General features: G+C 44.1%; 1 protein-coding gene across 1 annotated transcript; it reads right to left on the bottom strand.

Moving 5' to 3' along the window:
* On the bottom strand, positions 1 to 22896 carry LOC147001172 (uncharacterized). The gene is made up of 3 exons (XM_085830447.1): positions 22597 to 22896; positions 22391 to 22491; positions 1 to 2204 (listed from the first exon to the last, which is right to left on the bottom strand). The coding sequence occupies exons 1-3, from the start codon at positions 22894 to 22896 to the stop codon at positions 425 to 427; spliced, it is 2181 nt and encodes a 726-aa protein (XP_085686573.1). The 3' UTR covers positions 1 to 424.
* Between the last annotated feature and the right edge of the window lie 1153 nt (positions 22897 to 24049).

Raw genomic sequence — 24049 nt, 5'->3', positions numbered from 1 at the left:
CCCAATGATGGCAGACTAAGCCATCTTCTGCTACATATGCAGCTAAAGACATGAGCTCTGGGGGTATTGATTAGTTTCTATTGTTGTTCTGCATACAGGGATGTAGACCCCTTCAGCTCCTTGGAGACTTTCTCTAGCTCCTCCAACGATGGCCCTGTGTTCCATCCAATAGATGACTGTGAGCATCCACTTCTGTGTTTGCCAGGTATTGGAATAGCCTCATGAGAGACAGCTATATCAGGAAAGTATGTGTTCTTTTATGATACTGGACATGACTGTGACCTGTAGAGGCTTTACCACATTGATAACATTCATAGGGCTTCTCTCCAGTACATTTAGTTTTCTGACTTTGCACATGATACCAATTACATTCTTAGGGTTTCTCTCCAGTATGTGTTCTCTTATGACATTAGAGATAACTGGGTCATGCAAACGCTTTACCACATTGATTATATTCATAGGGTTTCTCTCCAGAATGTGTTCTTTTATGACGGTGGAGATGACTGGGTCTTGCAAAGGCTTTACCACATTGATTACATTCATAGGGTTTCTCTCCAGTATGTGTTCTTTTATGATATTGGAGACCATTGTGACTTGAAAAGGCTTTACCACATTGATTACATTCATAGGGTTTCTCTCCAGTATGTGTTCTTTTATGACATTGGAGATGACCATATTGTGAAAAGGCTTTACCACATTGATTACATTCATAGGGTTTCTCTCCAGTATGTGTTCTTTTATGATATTGGAGATCAATGTGACGTGCAAATGTTTTACCACATTGATTACATTCATAGGGTTTCTCTCCAGTATGTGTTCTTTTATGACATTGGAGAGTACTGAGTTGTGCAAAGGCTTTACCACATTGATTACATTCATAGGGTTTCTCTCCAGTATGTGTTCTTTTATGATATTGGAGACCACTGTGACTTGTAAAAGCTTTACCACATTGATTACATTCATAGGGTTTCTCTCCAGTATGTGTTCTTTTATGATGTTGGAGAGTACTGAGTTGTGCAAAGGTTTTACCACATTGATTACATTCATAGGGTTTCTCTCCAGTATGTGTTCTTTTATGACGGTGGAGATGACTGGGTCTTGCAAAGAGTTTACCACATTGATTACATTCATAGGGTTTCTCTCCAGTATGTGTTCTTTTATGATATTGGAGATGACTGTGACCTGCAAAGGCTTTACCACATTGAATACATTCATAGGGTTTCTCTCCAGTATGTGTTCTTTTATGATACTGGAGATGACTGTGACCTGCAAAGGTTTTACCACATTGATTACATTCATAGGGTTTCTCTCCAGTATGTGTTCTTTTATGACGTTGGAGAGTACTGAGTTGTGCAAAGGCTTTACCACATTGATTACATTCATAGGGTTTCTCTCCAGTATGTGTTCTTTTATGACGTTGGAGAGTACTGAGTTGTGCAAAGGGTTTACCACATTGATTACATTCATAGGGTTTCTCTGCAGTGTGTGTACTTTTATGACGTTGGAGATGACTGGGTCTTGCAAAGGGTTTACCACATTGATTACATTCATAGGGTTTCTCTCCAGTATGTGTTCTTTTATGACATTGGAAACTACTGCATAGTGCAAAGGCTTTACCACATTGAATACATTCATAGGGTTTCTCTCCAGTATGTGTTCTTTTATGATATTGGAGATGACTGTGACCTTGAAAGGCTTTACCATACTGAATACATTCATAGGGTTTCTTTCCAGTATGTGTTTTTTTATGATATTGGAGATGACTGTGACCTGCAAAGTCTTTACCACATAGATTACATTCATAGGGTTTCTCTGCAGTATGTGTTCTTTCATGACGTTGGAGAAGACTGGGTATTGCAAAGGCTTTAGCACATTGATTACATTCATAGGGTTTCTCTCCAGTATGTGTTCTTTCATGATATTGGAGACCACTGTGACTTGTAAAAGCTTTACCACGTTGATTACATTCATAGGGTTTCTCTCCAGTATGGGTTCTTTTGTGATATTTAAGATGACTGGGTGTTGGAAAGGCTTTACCACATTGGTTATGTTCATATGTTTTCTCTACAATTTGTCTTTTTTTATGACATTGGAGATGACTGAGACATGAAAAGACTTTAGAACGTTCATTACATTCATAGAGTTTCTCTCCACTATGATTGCTTACATACCTGCAATGAAAATTGGCACATGTGATATGGTTACTATATTAATTTCCCTGTTCAATCATTTCATCAAGATGAATAAAGTTTACATATTGGTCTACTGATAAAGATGTACCAGATCATCTGGTTTTATCACTTTATATGTTAATGGTGTTCTCCCTCATTATGGGTTGTTTTGCATCTTTCGAGATATCTGTGATGGTTATTACATGGCCTTGATAACTGTGACCTTGAAAGGCTTTACCATACTGGTTAGCCTTTCAACCATACTGGTTATTCCAGTATTCCAACATTTATAACATCCTTTTTATATGGGATATTTATATGATGTATTTCATCTATAGAAGGAAAATAGAACAACTCATAGCTTTATAACAGTAATTGCTTTCATAATTTTTCCTGTACGTGAATTGTACCACATTTGAATGTGAACCAGGACAAACAAAAAAATTTACAAATTCCTAGTACCCATAAAGATTTTCTACAGTGTGAGCTTTGGGAAGTTCCCAGTAAAATTAGAAAACCAATTCATTGCAAACTTTTATCATATTCAGAATGTCTACCAAAGATGGAATCTTACAATTTTCTCACAGTTCTCGGATAGAAAGCGGTACATTGCTTCTTTCAATATCCCTATGCTCACATGGCTTTTATCCATTGTGACACATGATATATATATATATTAATAGAAGAGTAACAGATGAAAGGTTTCCATGCTGCATTCACGCTGTTTGACCTTTTGTTCTTCATAGATGTGTAATATATGAATTAAGGTTTTTCCTATTACAACACTCTTGACTCTCATAAACTGTACCCTAAACAAATGATCAATTTCACTATAAGAATATGAGTATCACCAACTTTCCCATGGATTATTGGCTTATCGGAAGGTTTTGCATATATATTTATCACTATTCGATGTGCAATATCTAAGTCTTGTAAGTCTATACACATTGTCAGATCAGTATAGCTCTAATAGAGGTACAAATTGAATAAAGGTGTCTCTTAAGGCAATGTTTCCTCGTCTTTTTTTTTTAAAGGAATGCTTTGTTAAATAAATAACATAACTACATATAGGCAGTACATTTTTTTAAAGAATATTATAATTAGGGCTGGAGAGATCGCTCAGTGGTAAAGAGCACAGACTGCTCTTCTGAAGGTCCTGAGTTTAAATCCCGGCAACCACATGGTGGCTCATAACCATCTGTAACAAAATATGATGCCCTCTTCTGGAGTATCTGCGGACAGCTACAGTATACTTATATACAATAAATAAATAAATATTAAAAAAAATTGTAATTATAGTTATACTTCAAGTATTGACATTTTACACTCCTGCTTTGATTTAGAGCTTCCATATCATAGTAAAATTTCCTTAGAGGCATAATTGCATAAGCTTTCACATGAAAATTACCTTTCATTTCTTCTTGAACTTTGACAATGTCTTTCAATATGATGGTTTTCCCAAGTGTAGCCTAAAAGACAGTACCAGAAAAATGAATGATACAGTATTGGAAATGAGGCAAAATTCAAGGTACTGTGAATTTTCACTTCACTGGACACTATTTATTCAGCTCAGTCTTCCTTGTTCTCAATTGTAATAACAGAGCACCATCACTCACCAAGAGACATGTCTTCCCACTATTTTGAAAAGCAAAAGAAAATTCACAGTCATACCTATAACAGTGAGGTTCCAGTAGGTCTCCAGCATCACATCTTTGTAGAGACTCTTCTGGGAAGGATCCAGCAAATTCCACTCTTCCCCAGTGAAGTTCACATGCACATCATCATAAGTCACTGCATCCTAAAATGTCCCATACATGCGTACATCACAAAGCATGGTACTGACATTACTGTAAAGTAAATGTACGCTTCCTTGACCATATATTCATGTAATTCTGGTGCTTCCTCCACTGACTTCTGGACACAGAAGTTATAATCTAAGTACCACAACATTTTAAAGGAAATTGAGTTGAAGGTTCACCTGTGTTGCTTATGAACATTTTAAATAAATAGGGTAAAGACTTTCGAGAGGAATTTCAATTGAGAGGGAGATGTAGGGTGAAATAGATCAACAGTACTGAGGACACATCCCAGAAATTGTAAGAAGAATCACTAACAAGAAAAACCATGGACAAGCAGGGTGTATTTGTTCACGTCTTTAATCCCAGAGTCATGGACAGGTATACGTCATTGAGCTGGATCCTAGTCTGTTCTATGTAACACATTCCAGGACAGCAAATGTTACATATTAAGACCCTTACTCCACTGCAAAAATCAACCACTGAGACAAAAATGATAGAAAGAACTCAGTTGTGTACTACAGTTCCTACAAAGAAGTAATGATATTCATATTCACGCACACAGGCAAAACACTCCTATTTATTTAAAAATTTCAAAACAAACGCAAGAGTTTGGGGAAACATCAACACCCAGAATCCAATGACTCTGAAGCCTCAGGCAGTATTGATGTCATGAGCATATGCCATCCTAAAAAATAGACTATAATCTATGTGCCCACGGGGTACATAGGGGCCCCAACCCCACTCAAAGGAGAAACAGAGGAGATTGGGAGGAGGGAGTCTATGAGGGCAGGGACCTAGAGTAGGGACAGTGATCAGGGTGATAATGAATATCTAATTTACAGGATAAACAAAAAAAAAAAAAAAAAAAGGAAAGAAAGAAAATGGAAAATTTTGAGTGTATATACACTTTCATCTTCCCCAAGATAAATCTAGAAATGCTCCTGAACTGTTCAAATGTTTAAAGTCTCTGCTGACACTCAAAACAATATTTTGACAGCCACATCAGAAAGCAAAGTTGCAAAATCAAACAGCAAGTTATATCTTTCCAACATAAAATGGCACTGAATACCCCTTCCCATTCCAATCAATAGGAATGTGCACACAGTGAGAGAAGATTGGACAAAGGCAAGAAAAACAGCAGGGCAAACATCAAATCCTATAGCTTTGTCTCAAACACATTGGACTTCAATTCCTAAAGGCATAGATGGTGCTCTTCCTGTAACTTCTCATACATCTCTCAGTTTGGGTACTTCATCTCCCTGTAAGCACCTCTCCATGGCAGAATTCTCAATGCGTTAGTTTTCTCCACAACCTGTGGTCACAAAATGCAACTCAAGCATCAACCTCACCACTTAAATGCAAGGAACTCAAACAGAGTCTTCCCTGGGATCCTGACTCTGTCAAAAGATGGCTGGAGTGGTGCTAAACTGAAACCATAGAGAAAGAATCTATGACCATGGTATTTTCATCTTTCAGTTTCCAGAAGCGGCACAATATGGATGATCCTGTGAAGTTTTGCTTCTAAATTAATGGACCCTGCCTCCCTTGAACCACATTTGCAGCAGGTTTTGTTTAAGGTTCCATCCTGGGATGAGGAAACACGTTGAATAGTCGTTCCATTAATTTAAAACATAGCAAGCAAAAGGAAGTACTACACTCAGGGTACCTTCATAGGCATATACCCACAAGGGCATTTGCTCCAATAAGTTCACAGCCACTTTATTTATAACAGTTAGAAACAGGAAAGAATGCAGATGTTCCTCAACTAAAATGTGGACACAAAAACCATGTTTCATTTACAAAATGGAGTGCTTCTCAGGTATGAAAAACAAGGACATCATGAATTTTGCAGAGAAATGGGTACAATTAGAAACTAATATCTGGAATGAGGTAACTCAGGCCCAAAAGGACATGAATGTACATATTCACTTCCAAGTGAATAATAACCATAAGTACAGGATACCCACAGTGCACTTCATAGACGGAAAGACAGTAAACAAGACATGGCACAAAAGAGCATGGTTGAATCTCACTCAACAGGTTATGAAAGAGACAGAAGAGGTAGATGGAAGGGAGAAACTGGATGAGACAGTAGTTAAGAAATAAGAAGGGGAGTGTTAGGAACAAGTGTGGTAAGAGACAAGGGCCAGAGAGCCAGGAAAATGAAATGAAATCAGCAGATGCTGGGAGAGAGGGGGGTTAGGGTGGGGGCATCTGTATAATGTGCCTGAGACTATGAATGGGAGGGCACAAATGCGGCTAGGGAGGTGATCTTAGCTTAGATATAAAGCATTGAATTATGGGCCATGAAGAGGTGACATCTTGCAGTCAGGCAGAACCACCAGTGAAGTGTTCACTACACCAAGAAAACCAAATACCTTTACTCCCAAAATTTGTTCTGTCTGCAAGTAAGGCAGGCACAAAGTTGAAACAGAGACTGAGGGAATGGCCAAACTATACCCTGCCCAACTGGTAACCCATCCCATGGTCAAGCACCAAGGCTGGCATTACTGAGGATAATTTGTTATACTTGCAGATAGTAGCTTATCATCATTGTCCTCTGAGTGTCTCCATCCAGCATCTGACTGAAACATATGCAGAGACCCACAACCTAACATTGGACAGGGCTCAGGGAGTATTTTAAAAGAGTTGGGGAAAGAATTGACGGCCTCTGTAGGAATAGGAAGTCCATGAGAAGACCCTCAGAGTCAAATAACCCAGAACCTAGGAGACTCTCAGAGATGGAGCCACTAACCAACGAGCACACACAGACTGGGATGGAGGCCCCCACCATATATATAGTGGATGTGCTGGTCAGTCTTCATGGGGTCCCCAACATCCAGAGCAGGGCATGTCCCTTAAGCTGTTCCTGACTGTGCAAACTGTTTCCCTAACTGGGGTGCTTTGTCTGACATCAGTGGGAAAGGATGTGTCTAACCCTGCAGAGACTTGACATGCCATAGTTCAGGGATACTAAAGTGGTTCCCACCATCCCTGGGGAGATAAAAGGGAGTCAGTAATGAGGGACTGTGGAAGGTGGAATGGGATGGGTGTAACAATTAGAATGTAAATTGAATAAAGAAATAGGGGAAGTCAGGTCTTGGTGGAGCAGGACTTTAATCCCAGCACTCAGGAGGCAGAGGCAGGGGGATTTCTGAGTTCGAGGACAGCCTGGTCTACAAAGTAAGTTCCTGAACAGCCAGGGAGACACAGAGAAACTCTGTCTCAGAGGAAAAAAAAAAAAAGAAATAGGAAGATTGAACAAATAATTATCAGTTGCATAAAAATATACAAATCAGGCAATATTTTTGTTTGTTTGACCTACTCAATATCTCAGGGCATAAGCCAAGTACAAAAGTTTTCTAGTTTTCTTTTCTTTTCTTTTTTTTTTTTTTTTGGCCAAAATATCACAGAAATGACCTCTTCCTAAAGTTTTCAGTCTATTTTCCACTGAAATAGTATGACCTCAACTTCCTGTGGCTGCATTACTGTAAACGCTCCAATCTTCCAGATCCTATGGGAACAACCGATTAAGCTCCATATACAGCTTTCTATGACTTTTGCCATCTCAATTTCTGATATTTTCCATATTCCTTCAATAGAGAACAGAGATTCTGTCCAGCAGCAAAATCAGCTTTTGAAACAATTGTTGTTGTTGCTGTTGTTGTTGCTTTTGTTGTTATTGTTCTGCCTTGCAACTCTGCTGCTGTGATGGTTTCCTCTGAGCAGAAGCATCTCAGGTAATAAATGTTTGTTTTACATGGTTCTGTCAGATCACAGCACATCCTATTGCGAGCTCAGACTAGAAACTGAAGCTAGAAAATGAAGGCAAAAATATTTGACAAACACTACTTCCTGCCTTGCTTTCTTGCTTGGTCACTCTCTCATGCTCTGTAGCCTCCCTCAGCCTTGAAGCAGGCTGAGCCAGACTTTCACCTTGCTGCCATTAAGAAGGAGATTACCTAGTGTCTTAGTCAGGGTTTCTATTCCTAAACAAACATCATGACCAAGAAGCAAGTTGGGGAGGAAAGGGTTTATTCGCCTTACACTTCAATACTGCTGTTCATCACCAAGGAAGTCAGGACTGGAACTCAAGCAGGTCAGAAAGCAGGAGCTGATACAGAGACCATGGAGGGATGTTCATTACTGGCTTGCCTCCCCTGGCTTGCTCAGCTTGCTCTCTTATAGAACCAAGACTACCAGCCCAGAGATGGTCCCATCCACAAAGGTGCCTTTCCCCCTTGATCACTAATGGAGAAAATGCCTTACAGTTGGATCTCATGGAGGCATTTCCTCAACTGAAGCTCCTTTCTCTGTGATAACTCCAGCTGGTCAAGTTGACACATAAAACCAGACAGTACACCTAGGGTAGAGACTTCTGACCTTGATGGCCCTATTTGCTCTTCTCCAATACTCTGCTTCCTGCTGAAAGGTCCTGGAGACTATCTGGAGACAAGCCCTATAGATCGCCTATGGGCTGGCTCCAGGCACAAAGAATGGGCTGGCAGATGATGGGCCTACCCTCTTTATAAGCAGGGACTCTCAGTAAACTTCAGAGGCTTTGAACAGAAAGGTTTGTCTTGGCCTTGTTCTTTCTGTCTGATCTCTTTCAGCCCCGGGCTGCCTTTCAGGGGAACCCAGTTCACATAGCCTCAGGTGGCTACAATGCTCACCTAGCTCTCTCATCCAACCCACGACCACTTGCTTCCCAATATTGCCACCCTTCATGGAAGAGTCTTCCTATATCAATTATCAACACTATCTCTCAGAGACATAGAAACCAGCCATTCTGATGAGGGCACACCTGCAACTGAGGCTCCTTCAGATGACTGTAGCCTGAAATGTTGAGTTAAAACAACTATGACACAGAGACAATAATAAATGAGAGAGTTGTAAAATTCCAAAACCAATGATCTAACCATATCATTACAGGACCCCTGCCACCACATCAGGGAGTTGGAGTAGTGTCTGAGCCAGGATAAAATGGGAAGGGCTCCTGGCTCAGAGCATGGAAGGATATGGTGGAATGGGGAGAAAGGAAGCTGCACTGCCCTGTGGTGTGGTGTCCTTAACCCTGGATTCCCAGGCCAGGGAGACCAAAGAGGTGGCCAAACAGCTGGAAGGTGAATAGAGGAGTAGATTGCCCCACAGACCTGGAAATAAGACTGATGGTCTAAGGAAGATATGCTAACTTTGCTGGAAGGGATGAAAAACAACCTCCTATATACTAACAGCTCCAAGTTCAAAACTACAGAGTCACATATAGACTGAGAACAGGGTTGTTTAGAAGGGGGCAAAATGAGTTCTTTGTCCTTTCCACCCTGTTTTGCAGGGTCTGATTTTACCCTGAATGTGGTCATAAAGAGCTCTCTGTCAAGGGCAATTTAATGGGTACAGGTCCTCTTGATAAGAGGGATTTAACCCAAGGTGGAAGGTGAGTAACTATATCAATTGGGATGGAAACAGTCTCATTTCCTCTCTCAGTTAGAGAATACTAAAGTGGCACACACATAATAGAGGGCCACGAGGGGGCGGTGAAGGCTAAGCAGCAGATTCCACCACTTGTACAGAGGAGAAAATGAAGACAGGATTGGCAGCTGTGAGCCATGGAGCAGGGTTCCAAGACTGCTGTAACTTCCCAGAAATTAAGGCCAGGGGCACACAACCCCTGTTCCAGGGTCTGGAACATCTTCCTAGCCCTTTGTAGCTACGACTCGCCAGCATTTCCACTTCACTGGAGTTCCACATTCACTATGTTCATCTCACTCCACAAGTACTCAAGAAAAATAAAAAAAACAAGGTACACAGACACATTTCTGACAGACAGGTCACTGATGCAAAGAACAACAATGACACATCCTAACAGCGGTCTTTCAAGCGTTCCGATGGGAGTCCTGAGGGTCTTGGGGTTCCAGTCAAAGCATGAAGGTTTTATGCCTAACTCACAGAAACTGTAATGACCAGCACAGAGCCTATTGCAATGCAAACACACAGAGGTCTTTTTTATGAGCTCAGTAACAAGGACTCTCAGCAGTCAAACTCCCATTAGGTACAAACTGAGAGATCAAGTCTAGAGGTTTTGAGTATTTATTGTAGTTACAACAAGAGTGGGGAGTTTGCATGCAAATCAGCATTATAATATTTTGAAAATTGTATGTCTGGCATAATGTGCAGGAACCAAGCAAGGGGGGCAAAAAAATCTGACAACCATGATGGGTAAGCTGTTTCTGTTTTTGGTTTCTATAGGAGGTCTTAGTTATCTCTATGTAGCTTAACCCTGCTGATGTACCTTAACTGGCTGTTGATAAGGGGATTTTGTCATGGGATTTTTGCTGGAATGTACAAATGTACATTCTTAAAAAGCAAACTGTTTGGGATTTACAAACTCATCTCTGTTGCTGAGCCCCTGATTATAGACAGAAACTCCTGGTTAACCACAACCATGCCTGTCTGTAGACTAGACTTTGTCCAAAGACCTACCTCACTCTCTGTTACTGCAGACCCTAATATCAGCTGCCCTTAACACTGGTAAAGAGTAGCAGTGGAAATATCCTCTCCTCCTGTGCAAGCCTCCTATAGATACCATAGACAATCCCCACCTGCCTATCCATTCCTGCCTCATCCCTGTGTCTCAGCCCCCACTTGGGCAGATACTCCCTATTCAACCACATTCCATGACTGAAAGGACACAAGGTAAGCTTCCATAGATCAACTTCATGATTGATTGATTTACCACAGGTTCAATTTTCCCAGTTGTTCCAACATTGTATTAAACACCATGGGCTGCTTGACCTCTCTTCTGACTACGGCTCCTTGTGGATTACTAAGATCTTCTGTTCCTGCCTGTCGCTTCTCCCAGATTTTAATATAACAAAGCATCCACTGTTGACCATACCCACCAAACAGGTCAGTAAAATAGGAAACTGTCAGTGAACACTCTCTTCAAATCCATGTATCAAACAGTAACCCAGGAACAAAACTCCCACCCAAAAAGACAAACCCAGAGGCCAGTACCTAGGTCAATAATCACCCAAACAGAGATGGCTACACACCAGCATAGCAACATAGAGAGTAACAGCCAGGAACAATTGCAACCAAGAAATCCAAGCTATCCCATCACAGCAGGTCTGAGAAATTAAAGCATGCAACAGATAAAGTGCAAAAGAGGTTGTTTGGGGGAAGGGAGAGGAGTGAGAACCTGGGGAAGGGATAGAAATACATAAGAGGACCTGCAGACAGACACACAGACAGGGAGGAGAAAGAGAGCCATGAGGGGAGAGATGACAGAGAGTGTGCATGTGCAGAGAACAGAGACAGGGAACAAAAATAGAGAGCTGCTATAGCTGGTGGCTGATGTATATAAAGCACGCCTGACAACAGACACAGGGGATGGAGGCAGGAAATGACATAAGGAGTTGCTAAGTCCCTAAGAGCAGGACATGAGATTACCTGACAACTACAGAGGCAAGGTTCACCCACAGAACAGGAAAGGAAGACAGAATCTCATGGATTCAAAACGAAGAGAAAAAATTGATATTTCAGTTAAAAAAATGTGGATTCTAAAAGTTTCGTGGCAATAAACAACTGGGACTTCTGCAAAATATGTGAAGGCGAAAATTACAAACGATTGGAATAGAAGAATATCAGCTCAGAGGTCTATCATTTTCCAATAAAACCACAAAAAAATTCTGAAATTATTAAAGTCCCTTTCCCAAATAATAATAAACTCACTAAACATGTGATGCAAAAAATATGAAAAAACTGCAACAGAACAAAAATTAACAAAACCTAAACAAAACAAAAACAAGTATAATGTATGAAATCAGACCTATTAGAATTTTACCTGTTTTCGTAATGTATAAATAAAGACAAAGGGGTTTGGACATGTGTGCTACAGACTCAAAGAAACCACCCTTGTTTTCACAAGCCAGCCTAACTAAGGTCCAAAGGATTTGGGAAATGATAGGGAAGTTATTAGAGGTCACCCCTGATGGAGCAAGTGAGGAGCAACACGAGAGACCTCACAGGTGCTCACATATGGCTTATACTTCCCATCCAGCCCCAGAGAGGACTCACCACCCCAGCTTCCACTGCTCAGCACCACCCTGCCCCTACCCTCTGTGGGCAGTAACCCTGTGCTCACCATGCCTGGAATTCAGAGCTTCCCTGAGGTCCTCTCACAGCACCCAACAGCAGAGCTCAGAGCAGGACTAGAGAACCATTCAAGCCTTCACAGCCACAGTGAACAAGGGGAAAGGCACCCGGAAGATCCCGCCTCCTTGTCTGACTAGCAGGTCTGCCTGTGGAGACCTTGATTGGCCAGTGGGCCTCACCCTTCCTCATGGTTAAAGTGTGCTTCATGTCCAGGGCCACACCTTTTCCAGATCTCAGGTGTGGTTTGCACTACATTAGCATTTGAGCCTGATCTCCAAGAGGACTCTCACCCCTCCCAGCCCTGGGGGAGAACTCACCATTCATGTGGGGCATTGGGCTGTGCACAGACAGGCAGGTCTTCAGTTGAGCTAAGGTCTGAATCCGGGAGGGTGATAATTCACTTACAGCACAAGGAAGGCATCAATTCCCTCATGCTTCTGGAACTCAGGCTCCTGCCTAAGTTACAGTCCCCCACCCCCACACCAGCCACCACAAGAGAAGCCTGGCTAAAAGTCATGTAGGCAATATCCCAAGCTTCTGACCTTCAGGCTAAACTCCTCCCCAGTTACCTAGCAACAGTAAAGACCATAAAAAGGGCTGTTCAGCCCCACCTATCTCTCTTGCTCTCACTCCTTTGATCTCTTACCTCTCACTTCTTGCACTCCTCTCTCCTCTTTCCTTTCTCTTTGACCTCTCCTCTCCTCTCCTCTCCTCTCTCCCTCTTACTCTCTTTCTATCTAGCCTTCCCCCTTCTAGCCTTCTAGGGGGGCCTCTCTCTCTCTTCTACCTTCTCTCTTTCTCCCTGCCTTTCTATAATAAAGCTCTAAAACTATAGAATGTCTCTGTTAATCAAGGCCCACTGCCCTTGGAGGATGGGATAGGCTTTCTTGTAATGAGTCCTTTCTACTCTCCAGATGGAAGGCCTTCATGTGCTCCACTACAGATCCACTGTGCTCACTCTCACAGTTGTGGGAACCTCTCATCCCTCATCCCTCTCTCCCATAACTCCAGGGCTTTAGAAAAGTAGCCCTGGGGCTCCCAGGTTGGGCTGCCCCTTGTTCAGACCCAAAGAGTGGGTCAAAGGCTTAGATGCCCACTCAGGGCTGAGTTGAAAGTGAATGGCAGCTCTCCCACATCTCTGTCCAGAGCATAGGTGGAACTCTGGCAGAGCGTGGGCCTTCCCCCCCTCTCCCCTTTCCTTTCTTCCCCCTTTTAGTTGCCAACACATTCCAGCTCAGGCTAGCTAGCTGCCTGCTCCTGCCCACTGTGAGTAATGATCCTCCATTACCAGGACCTGACTTCAGACCTTGCCTGAGCTTGCCTCACAGCACTTGCCTTCCTCTTCCTGAAATCCAGAGGAAGAGCTTGCATACCCATTACCCAAGGTGCAGTGGGGTTATCAATCTGAGTGGGAGGGAGCCCAGGCAATGAACATTAAAGAGGGATTTTAGGAAACAAGAGTTTTGTTTGGGGCTCAGTGCTGGGCTCAGGGAGACTGCAGCTCCCTTTCACCAGATGATACCAAACAACCCTGGGAGGAAAGCCAGAAATGTAACGGAAACACTGTTGAGCCTTCTTGGTAGCCAGCACATCGCCATCAGTGGCAAAGTAGAGAAAAGCCACAGTTGTATTAGGACAGGTTCTCTAGATAAACATATCTCAAATCAGAATGAATTTCTCTGTGGATATAGAAAGGAAATTTAATAGAATGTCTCTCTAATGTCTAATATAGAAAGGCTATCAGCCAAGGGAACTTAGAAAAATCAAGGACGGGTTATCTCAAGTTGCAGGTTATTACAGCTGATATTCACTATGTACCAGAATTCTGAAGAAATAAGTACTTTCCAATGCCAATTTTAAAACTCAAACTAGCAAATCACCTTTTCTAAAATACAAAAATAGGGCAAGTATAAACAATGAAAGAACAACCCTGTTCATTGTCTTTTATGTATGTAGGATGCCAAAAGAATCTATTGCCTAGATTGAAGGTGGATCTGACAATCTCAAAAGATCAAGATTAAGAAATGGTTTCTCACTTCAAAAGGTATAATGAACACATTTCCCTCACAGTAAGCAGGGTTAGACTTAGGGTTAGCCTATTAGAGGGTTACGGTTTGGATTAGGTTTCATAGTGTTAGGGTTGTTAGAGGCAAGGCAATGGTCAGGAAGCAGGGGTGAGCTGAACTGGAAGGTTTATTATTTATTTGTTATTAATTTATTCTTTGACAATTTCATATTTGCACACAGTATATCTTGATTATTTCTATCTCTCATTCCTACCTCTACCTACATCCTCTCTGACACTTGCACCTTCATGTCTCCATTGTGTCTTCTTTTTCCTCCTAGTTCCCCCATTTCTCCTCCCCCTCCATCCCCTCCTCCTCCTCTTCTTCCTCTTCTCTTCTTCCTTCTCTTCCTCCTCCTTCTCCTTCTTCATCACCATCACCATCGTTACTAAGGTCACTTAGTGCTGCCTGATGGAATATTACTCAATATCTGTTAGGCTGGATCTTGTGCATATAAATGGAATGGCACTGCCCAGGGTGCAATGGTCACATTATATCCAGAAAACAAGTGTTTTACCAAATGTGTCCTCTGATGCAATTTGTACCCCCTCTTCTGCCATGTTCCTGTGGGCATTAGTTTTGGAGACTTTTTCTTTGATCTGAGAAGAATGTATCCTGATGATTAGGACAGCCCTAGGTGGAAGGTTTGTCCCTAACAGTTACCTTAATTGGCATGGTTTAGCTTGTGCCCCTCTAAGAAGCAGCAGCCACCACACACAGATCTCCTGGCCTCGAAGACCCAGCCTCAATCCATTCACTATGAGACCTTTATGTACACAACCCAGATGGTTTTCTGGAACCCACAGCCCTAAGGGACCAGGTATATTATTAGACAACTCACTCTGTGGCAGTGAAGGCCTCTCAGTAAATGCCTCTAGAGGTTACAGAGGCAGCTCAGTTGGTAGAATGTTTGCCTGGCATTCTAGAGGCTCAGAGTTTGATCCCTGGCACCACATAAAATAAACATGATGAAACATGCTGTAATTGCAGCCTTCGAAGGTGGAGGTAGAGGCAGGAGGATCTGAAATCCAAAGTTATATTTGGTACATAGAGTTCAAGGCAACCCTGAAGCCCTGACTAAAAAGTAAAACAAGAAAAGAAAAGCCTCTAAAAAAAAGGGCCTCTAATGCCTCCCCAGGGGTTAGCACTTGATATCTCTGGAGTTGTCAGTCTTGGCTCCTCTAAGTTGACAACAATGGAAGCTGGCCTGCAGAGACTCAATGGACACTAGCTTGCACTAAGGAAAACCACTTCTGTACAGTGAAAGGACATAGAAGAACCAACCAGAGTGGTCAGAACTCCTGTTTTGTCAACTGCTGAAACCCAGAGTCACATGACTCTATGGTGCCTATATGACTGAAAGACCCACAACGTGAGGACTCCCCCAAGTTCTGACTCAGGAGAGGCAACACCCCAAAATCACCCACAAGAAACGGTCTTGCTGCAAATTGCAAGAGGATTTTTATTCAAGAGCGCTCTTGGGCCCATGGTCATACACCACGCAGGGGTAGAGGACCTTGCCCCCCCCCCCCCCCCCGAGTAGCTGAGTAAGGGGGTATTTAAAGGAAGAAACCACAACTCAAGGAGGTGGGGAGGGCGTTGTTGGAAAATACCAAAAATACCAGTTAAGAGTCACAAGGAAGTGTAAAGTCACAAGTGTCAGGTTATCTCTCAAGACAGTTTCTAAGAGCCCCTAACAATCTAAGAGCCCCTAACAATAGCACATTTGCATTGCAGGTTCCAGTAATGGTCAGGGTGCCATTCTTTGAATTGAACCCAGGAATTGGGTGGGTGGAGGAATGTTGCTATCTGTTTTATGACCAGCACCTGGAGCACTAAGCCACAAAGACCACACTCCCAAGCCTGGGCCTAAAAGCCTCGAATTTTGTTTTTACTTTGCTATAATTCTTCATGACCTCTCCCAAAAAGAAATAATTTAATGCTTTCTTACTTTACAATTACTTTTCTTTATTTTTTGAAATTGTAATATAATCTAATCGTTTCTATTCTCCAAACCAACCCACATATCCCTGCTTCCTCTCTTTCAAATTCATAACCTCTCTTTTCATTTGTTATTTCATACATATATGTATATTCCCTAAACATATAAACACAGCCTGCACAATCTGTATAATATTATTTATATGTCTGGCTTTGGTGCTGACCATTTGGTATTAGGCAACCAACTGGCAAAAGCACATTTTCTTAACATAGAATTAAAGCTCATAAAAATGCTAGTTATAGCCAGGTGTGGTGGTGCACCTCTTTAATACCAGCACTCAGGAGGCAGAGGCAGGTGGATTCCTGGGTTCGAGGCCAGACTGGTCTACTAAGTGAGTTCCAGGACACCAAGGGCTATACAGAGAAACCCCGTCTCAAAAAAAAAAACCCACCACCCAAAAAAAAAAAAAAAAAAAAAAACCCAAAACCAAAAGCAAACAAATAAACAAAAAACAAAAAGACTGCTTTCAATACAAGTCCTCCAGCCAGCCAATCTTTACAGTAGACCTGGTCTCTACCACTAAGGCATGCTGGACAGTGCCACTTTTACCTTGGGGATGATAGGAGACCCATGCTTCAAGTACCAGGGAATGACACCCAGTTCAAAGGACACTTCTGCACTGCCACCACCGCAGCATCCAAATGAACCCCTACTCCCTTGCTGGTCTCCCCACCTTTCTCCTGGGACTAGGAACAAGCACCGAAATGTCTTTAAACTGTGAAGCAGTGGCTGGAGAAATGGTTTATTGTAAGAGAACTTCCTGCTCTTCAGGAGGTACCAAGTTTCATTCCCAGCACCCACAACCAAGCAATTCACAGCTGCCTACAACTCCGGCTGCATAAGCTCTAAGGACATCTGCATTCTGAGTGTCACACACAGATACAAATCAATAAAAAGTAAATCCTAAAGAGGAAATCAGACCATGGGAGTCTGAGCACCAAACCCTCTAACAGATTTGCGCCACTCCACAGCCAACATGCAAATTCTCTCCCCAAGGTAAAGCCCAGTGCTATCTGGACCTAAGCCACCCCTCCACACAGACCCCTCTGCTCTCCCTCACCTCTGATCACAGGCCTTCTGTCTGCCCTGATACTCACATCTCAGCCCTTTTCCAGGATTCATCTATGCCTAGGTCTTTGCAAGCAGGCAGCCTCTACATTCCAGACTGCTCAAAGGTCACCTCTGCAGAGATGCCTGTCTCGACTTCAGTTTCCTCCCCTCCAAAACCACATCCTTTCCCCAAGTTATGCATAACCTTGTCTTATCACAACCTGTCACACAACCTGACATAATCACCTCTCTATCAGTGATTATCAACTAGGGAAGAGCCTTTTACAAATATAAAAGCTCCAGGCCTCAACCAAATCATATGAGATCAGAATTCAGGAGAGCAGAACCAGGTTCTTCCAGTCCACAGACACCCCCTCGCCCACCCGGCAACTCTGAACACAGCCAGGACTCAGGGCAGCCTACAACAGTACTTTCAAACCGTGGTGCACACACTGCTCCTGAGAGTGCTGTTAAAATGCACACTCTATTTCCACAGCTCTGCCATGGAACCTGAGGCTCTGCAAGTTCCACACCACACTGACTGGTGTTGTCAAGTGAAGCATTTTGCAGTTGCAAGGGCCTAAAACTGTGCTCATCAACAGGACTTCCTGCAAGTATGGAGAACAAAGTCCTGAATCTACATCACACAACAGAGTGGCCACCAACCCATGTCGCCACCAAGCATCTGAGACAGAGTAATGTTAGCAAAGAGCTGACTTCATTCTTGGGCTACAATGCTGACCAAAAGCCAAAAGTGCAGTTCCCCACCATGAAAGGCCTCTGTAAATTCTTGGCCTAAGGAGCCTTCTGCAGTCTGGATGGATAGGAAAATTCCACCAAAGGCCTAGTTGATCACCAACCCAAAAGTGGATAAATATTTCTCTAAGGTAGGGACACAGATATGGAAGAGTGGATTAAACCACCTTGGAACCTCTTACACCAGGCTTCCATTCAAGGCCCTTTCATCCACATCCCTGATCACATGTAAGCAGTCCCAGTCTTTCTGTTCTCTATATCATCACCATAGATGCTCTGACCACATGTAAGCAGTCCCAGTCTTCCTGTTCTCTACATCATCACCATAGATGCTCTGATCACATGTAAGCAGTCCCAGTCTTCCTGTTCTCTACATCATCACCATAGATGCTCTGATCACATGTAAGCAGTCCCAGTCTTCCTGTTCTCTACATCATCACCATAGATGGTCTGATCACATATAAGCAGTCCCAGTCTTCCTGTTCTCTACATCATCACCATAGATGCTCTGATCACATGTAAGCAGTCCAGTCTTCCTGTTCTCTACATCACCATAGATGCTCTGATCACATGTAAGCAGTCCCAGTCTTCCTGTTCTCTATATCATGGCCATAGACTCTCTGATCACATGTAAGTAGTCCCAGTCTTCCTGTTCTCTACATCATCACATAGATGCTCTCACAGACATGGCCTCACATCACTGATCTGCCTGGAGAATTGGTTTCTCCCCACGGAACCACAGATTTTTTCAAAGAGAAGAGATGTCTAATCCCTTCACCTAACACACAGCAGCAGGTCCCAAATGAACCACATCAAGAGCTGGGGTGCACAAGGAGTGGTAGCATAGTAACTGCACTACTAATCATAAAAGAGAAACTGAATTCAGCTGGAGGGAAACTAATTCCATCCTAACTGATTCAAGACCTTTCAGAGACACCAATTCAGATTTCAGGGCAGCATAAAATGATCGACTGTTAACCTACTCCCTTCCAAGGATACACTGAGAAAAAGGGGGCATCCTTCTGACCATAGATTCAAAATCTGTTAGCCTGGGATTCTGAAGGAGCTGGTTTACAAACAAGTCACAAAGGACTACAACTCAGAATCAAATGCAAGGCCGGTTCCCACTCGAACTGCTGGGCGGAGCCTGGCCCCATGAACAGCATCCCCTGGGAGTCTGTACAGTCCAGATGTTCATTCTCCTTTTGCAGTTAGAACAGCAACCGATTTCCAAGGTAACCAAGGACAACAGAACAAGAGACTCATGGCCATGGAAGGAAAAAGTTAAATTTTAATACTTAAGAGTCAATATCAAATTTATTTTTAAAACCACATCAATGCCAAATAAGCAGGGTAGGAATGAATGGAGCTATGAAGAAGCCCTAACAAACAACAGGAGTGTCCCAAGAATGCACACAATGTTACTCTATTTCCAGAGTATTTTGAAGTAACCAGAGGCTTAAATAAACTAAGATATAAAAATCAAAGCTAGGAAGAGGGTGGGGGTGTCGCAGCTCAGTTTTCAGATTTATGCCACAATTACTTATTTTCTCCCTTATTTCCAAAGCACAAAGCTGACACCAGTTGCGCTCTGCATTTTGCAAACTGTGCAAAGTAAGTCACCCAGAGAAAGTCATCAGGAAGTGAAAAGTTTCAAACCACCTACACTCTCACCTTTTACCAAGACAATAAGTTCCTTAGAGAGAATGCATGGGGGCTGGGAAGGCAGCTTAGGGGGTCTGGTGCTTGCTGCACAAGCTCGTGAACCTGCATGGGGATCCCCAGGATTCAGGGGAAGCAGAGACAGGCTGTGGGGAACTGATTCAGGAAAGCTTTGCAAGTTCAGCCTCTGGCCTAGGTCAGCACAGGAACCATCACACACACACACACACACACACACACACACACACACACACACAGAGGCACACCTACGGGGAGGGACAACAATTTCCATTTATATGCACGCCTTCATCCATTCATTCATTTTCTTCTCCCCTCCTCCATTCTCATTCCAGGGTCTATACAGTAACTACAGTGAAATCTGGTAAAGCAGCTACCATTTACTAAGTCTACTGGGTACTGTACCAGAACCTTCAGAAATAGACATGATTATCTAGACTGTGAACTGGATTGAAAACGGTAAAAGTATATATGGGCGGTTAGGGTCTCATCCCAATTACACAACTGGAAAGTGATGGAGCCTGACTTGGAGGTGGCTGATCTAGCTATGGGCAGTTTTGAGAAAGCACCATAACTAAGCATTAGATAACGCCATGCAGTTTGAGAAAGCAGCATCCAGCCAAATTTAAACTCCACTTGCTGTGTCTATAACCTGAACTAATCTCCTAGACTCAAATCCCTTATCTGCACAGCAGGGATAGAGATTAAATACAACAGTTTGATACCTGTAATACAGGTCAGGCACTGGCAAACAACTGAAATTCAAGATACAGGTGTGCAGTCAATAAAGCCTATTTCAGTCAAAAAATGACAACAGCTAGACATATTCTCCATTGGGAGCAATCAGGTTTGCCAAAGTTAATCAGATAAGTTTACCTATTCCATAACTCATTTAAGTAGAAGACCCTGGACTTATTTTTTTAGTTGTATTTCTATGAAATGCGTAACTTTTTGTATGTCACAAAACCTACCCTAATGTCTCATCTGACCATAAAAAGACATTTGCTTAAAGTCCAAGTATTGTAAACATAGTGTGTTATTACACTAGACAGAGAACAACTTTTTGTTTTGGAAGTAAACATTAAATAATGTAGGAGGAGAAAGAAAGCATTATTTTAAGTAATCCACACTGAGTCCTTTCACCCTTCGAATCAGTTCATACACACTATTATCTTAGAGTGGATGCTGGCCTCACTTAAAATGAGATGAGCCTGCAAGGAGTTCAGGTTTTTCCTGTTTCCAACTCAAATCCACTTTCTGCTTTGGAGGCTGAGTGAAGCCAGCCTGCAATTTGACAGAATGACCAAATCCAGTCTCTCTTTAATCTACTCAGTAACTGAGCTCTTGGGTAATCTCCTGCACTGCATGGAAAAGCAGCTTTGGGTTCATCCAAAATAAACTAAAATTAATCAGTGAGAGGCCATGCCTACTTTAATTGCAACTCGTATTTTCCTGGCTTTCCAACATCTGCCAGTATTACTGATACCTAACTGATTCAATGCAATGAAGAGAAGCGTCCTAACCTTATAAACATGGGCTGTCTTTTAAGGACATCAGACACAAGTGTCCTTTCCACAGAGGGAATCCTACCTTTTTGGATGTAATTATTTTCATAAATATTAATGATGTATTTTCAAAACACTGTGACTATCTTCCTAGTGCTTTTCAAGGGCCCTCATGGGGGAGGAGATCTCATCCCCCTCATCCCCCACCTGTCTCATTAAAGGCATCAGTGGCACCTAAAGGCCAGGCTGAGAAAAGTGGACTAAAGCAATCTGCTCTCACTGACTTTGCTACAAAAGATTTACAAGCAGATCTTTGGGAAGACAGGAGAGAGAAAAGAAAGGGGACTAGGGTGAAGGAGAAGAACGGATACCCTAGCTCACTTCCAAGAGCAGGATGCTGAACCTTGTATTTTTCATTTCCTGACTGTGTAGGTCTACAAAGACAAATATTTTACACGAAAGAATAATAGACTAGTCCCCCACCCCACTCCCCGCCCAGCCAAAGCCTAATAGCGAATGCTTTGTTCAACCAACGGGAAAGGATGTAATGACATAGCTTAATTTAAAAGCTCTCCGAACAACAACCTCTGGCAAGAGTATTTTAAAATGTCTACCTTGATCTTAAAATTCTGAGCAAAAGAAATGTAGTCATCGGTTCACTACTGCTACACATGTGTGTCTCGTTCTCCAGCTACCTTTTGTGAGTCCAGCTGGACGAACAAAGCCTACAGAGCTGAAAACACGAAACTCTAAATTCTGTTGGGGAGGTAAAGAAAATGATGTAAGTGAGGCTTTCCCAAGCTATGGACAGCCGTGGTCTCTGGACTCACACAGCCTCTTCCAAGCCTGCTTCAATTTTCAACCCAAACTGCTTCCTTCTCGCAGTCCCTCTTCCCCAGGATCTGGAGAGCTCGCGGCTTAGCCACTCAATACAATGACTATGCAGGCCCTTTCCAGGTTAAGGGCACAGGAGCTGATCATACTGTCAACAGGCACTACACAGGTAGCCCAGAAGCGGCCACCAAAGACCTTTTGGACCTCAAAGAGACCATTCTCCACATCCCACAGCGCTGCTCTGTGGCACGTAGTGGGAATTGAGATAAGGGGTCCCTGAATCTGCTCTACAAATTGGCTCAGAAGCCACAGCTGCCCCCGCCGGGCTACTTCCGGAACAAGTTGGAGAGGACCACGCAGGGAGAGCCATCACTCGGGGGCCGCAGAGCTCGCAGGGTTCCCCGGCTTGAAGCTGCCACAGACTCTGCAGCCGAAATTGACCTCTCCGAGGATGGGAGCAAAGAACCTGAAACCCTGCGAGGGAAATGGGAACAGACAGGAGCGTTCCCAAAAAAAGGCCCAAGGTGGCCAAGCAGCCTCTCCCTAGAGCAGGGAACAAAGGGCTTCTGTGTCGGGCACTGCTGGTCCGGCTGCGTCCGGCTTTGGGGGACCAGAACCTTTTCCCGGGTGTGGGCGCAGGCGGAGAGCACTGGGTATCGGGCACCAGGCGCGGAAGCCTAGCGGGTCCCCAGGACGCAGCGAGATCCCCGCGACCCTAGCCTCCCGCCTGGCGCGGGCGACGCTTCCGCTCACCTCCTCGATGGCCGCCACGGTGTTCCGGCACTGGGCCGTGCGCGTGGTGAAGCTAGAGGCCGTGGGCGCCTTGTAGTCCTCAAGGGTCTCGGCCACGAATTCCGACACGGAGATCTGGTCCGGCATCGCCAGGGCGCCGGGGCGCGGACTGCGGCCGCCTCAGTCGCCCAGGGCACGGGCTCCGACCCCGCCGCCGCTCGGGGACTTGAACAAAGGGAAGCGTGGGTGCGGAAGTCGCCGCGGGGCGCGGGAACCACCGCCGGAGGCCCGGTGGCAGCAGGGGCGCGCGCAGCCCGCAGCTCTGCCCGCTGTGCTCTGGGAGCCGCAGCTTCCTAGTCCTCCCAAAGGAGCCCAAAGGCGGGCTAGCACAGTCAGCGGGAAGGAAGCTCCACCAAGCCGCTGTCCAGGAAACATCCCGCGGAAGGGGAGGGCCCGGCTGGGGAGGGCGCGGAGGCCCGCCCAGCGGGGCGGGGCGCAGGCTTGGCCGCCAATCGGGGCGCCCGCCGCTACCGCGCCGCCAGGAAGCGGAGGCCTCAGCAAGGAGGGCTAAGTGGGATCAGGGCCTGTCAGCAGCTGTGGGCTGCTGCTTTGCGTCTGCCTTCTGGGCGTGCTGGGGTTCCAGGGCGGGTGCACAACTCCCACCCCGCACCCTCCATGACCTCTAGCAACATTGCCCAGAGGGCGTAGAGTGGAACCGGGGATACTGGCTTCCCAACTGGAAGGGAGCCCACCCTTTTGCTCCCCAATCGCACCATTAGCCTCAGAACCCCCTGAATTCCCCACCAGAACCTCAGGAAAGTGCCAGTGAGACAGTGTGGATAGCTTGCCCCCTACAAGACAGTGAAATCCTCCAGGGCACTTTAGCAGGACAAGATGTAGTGACAGTTAGTTGGGGATGCAATGACAGGGACCATGTTCTGTCTGTGCTCCTTCTCACAGCCTTAAGAAGCCAGGGGTAAAGGGTAAAGGCAGGTGTTTTGCATAGGGAGTTGACCATAGTACGAGCCTAATGGGAATTCAAACCCATGACCTTTGACTTGGAAGAATACTCCAACCCCTATTAAGCATCCTATTTCCTAAGCTTGTACAATTAGGGACACTCCCAGTTACCTGAAGACAGTTTTAGGGTGCTAGGCCAGGCTTCACCCTGAGAAAATCATAGAATGCACTGATGTGCTGTGGGAAGTGGGGGATACCCAAGAGAACCAGAGGTAGAGATGGTTCTCAGAGAGAACTCCTACCCACAGCTGACTGATCACAGACACAACTGAGCCAATAA

This window comes from Mus caroli, unplaced genomic scaffold (assembly GCF_978045245.1).
Source record: "Mus caroli unplaced genomic scaffold, Mus_caroli_1 scaffold_14, whole genome shotgun sequence".
Taxonomy (NCBI): Eukaryota; Metazoa; Chordata; class Mammalia; order Rodentia; family Muridae; genus Mus; species Mus caroli.
This window is presented reverse-complemented; position numbering and strand designations above follow the sequence as displayed.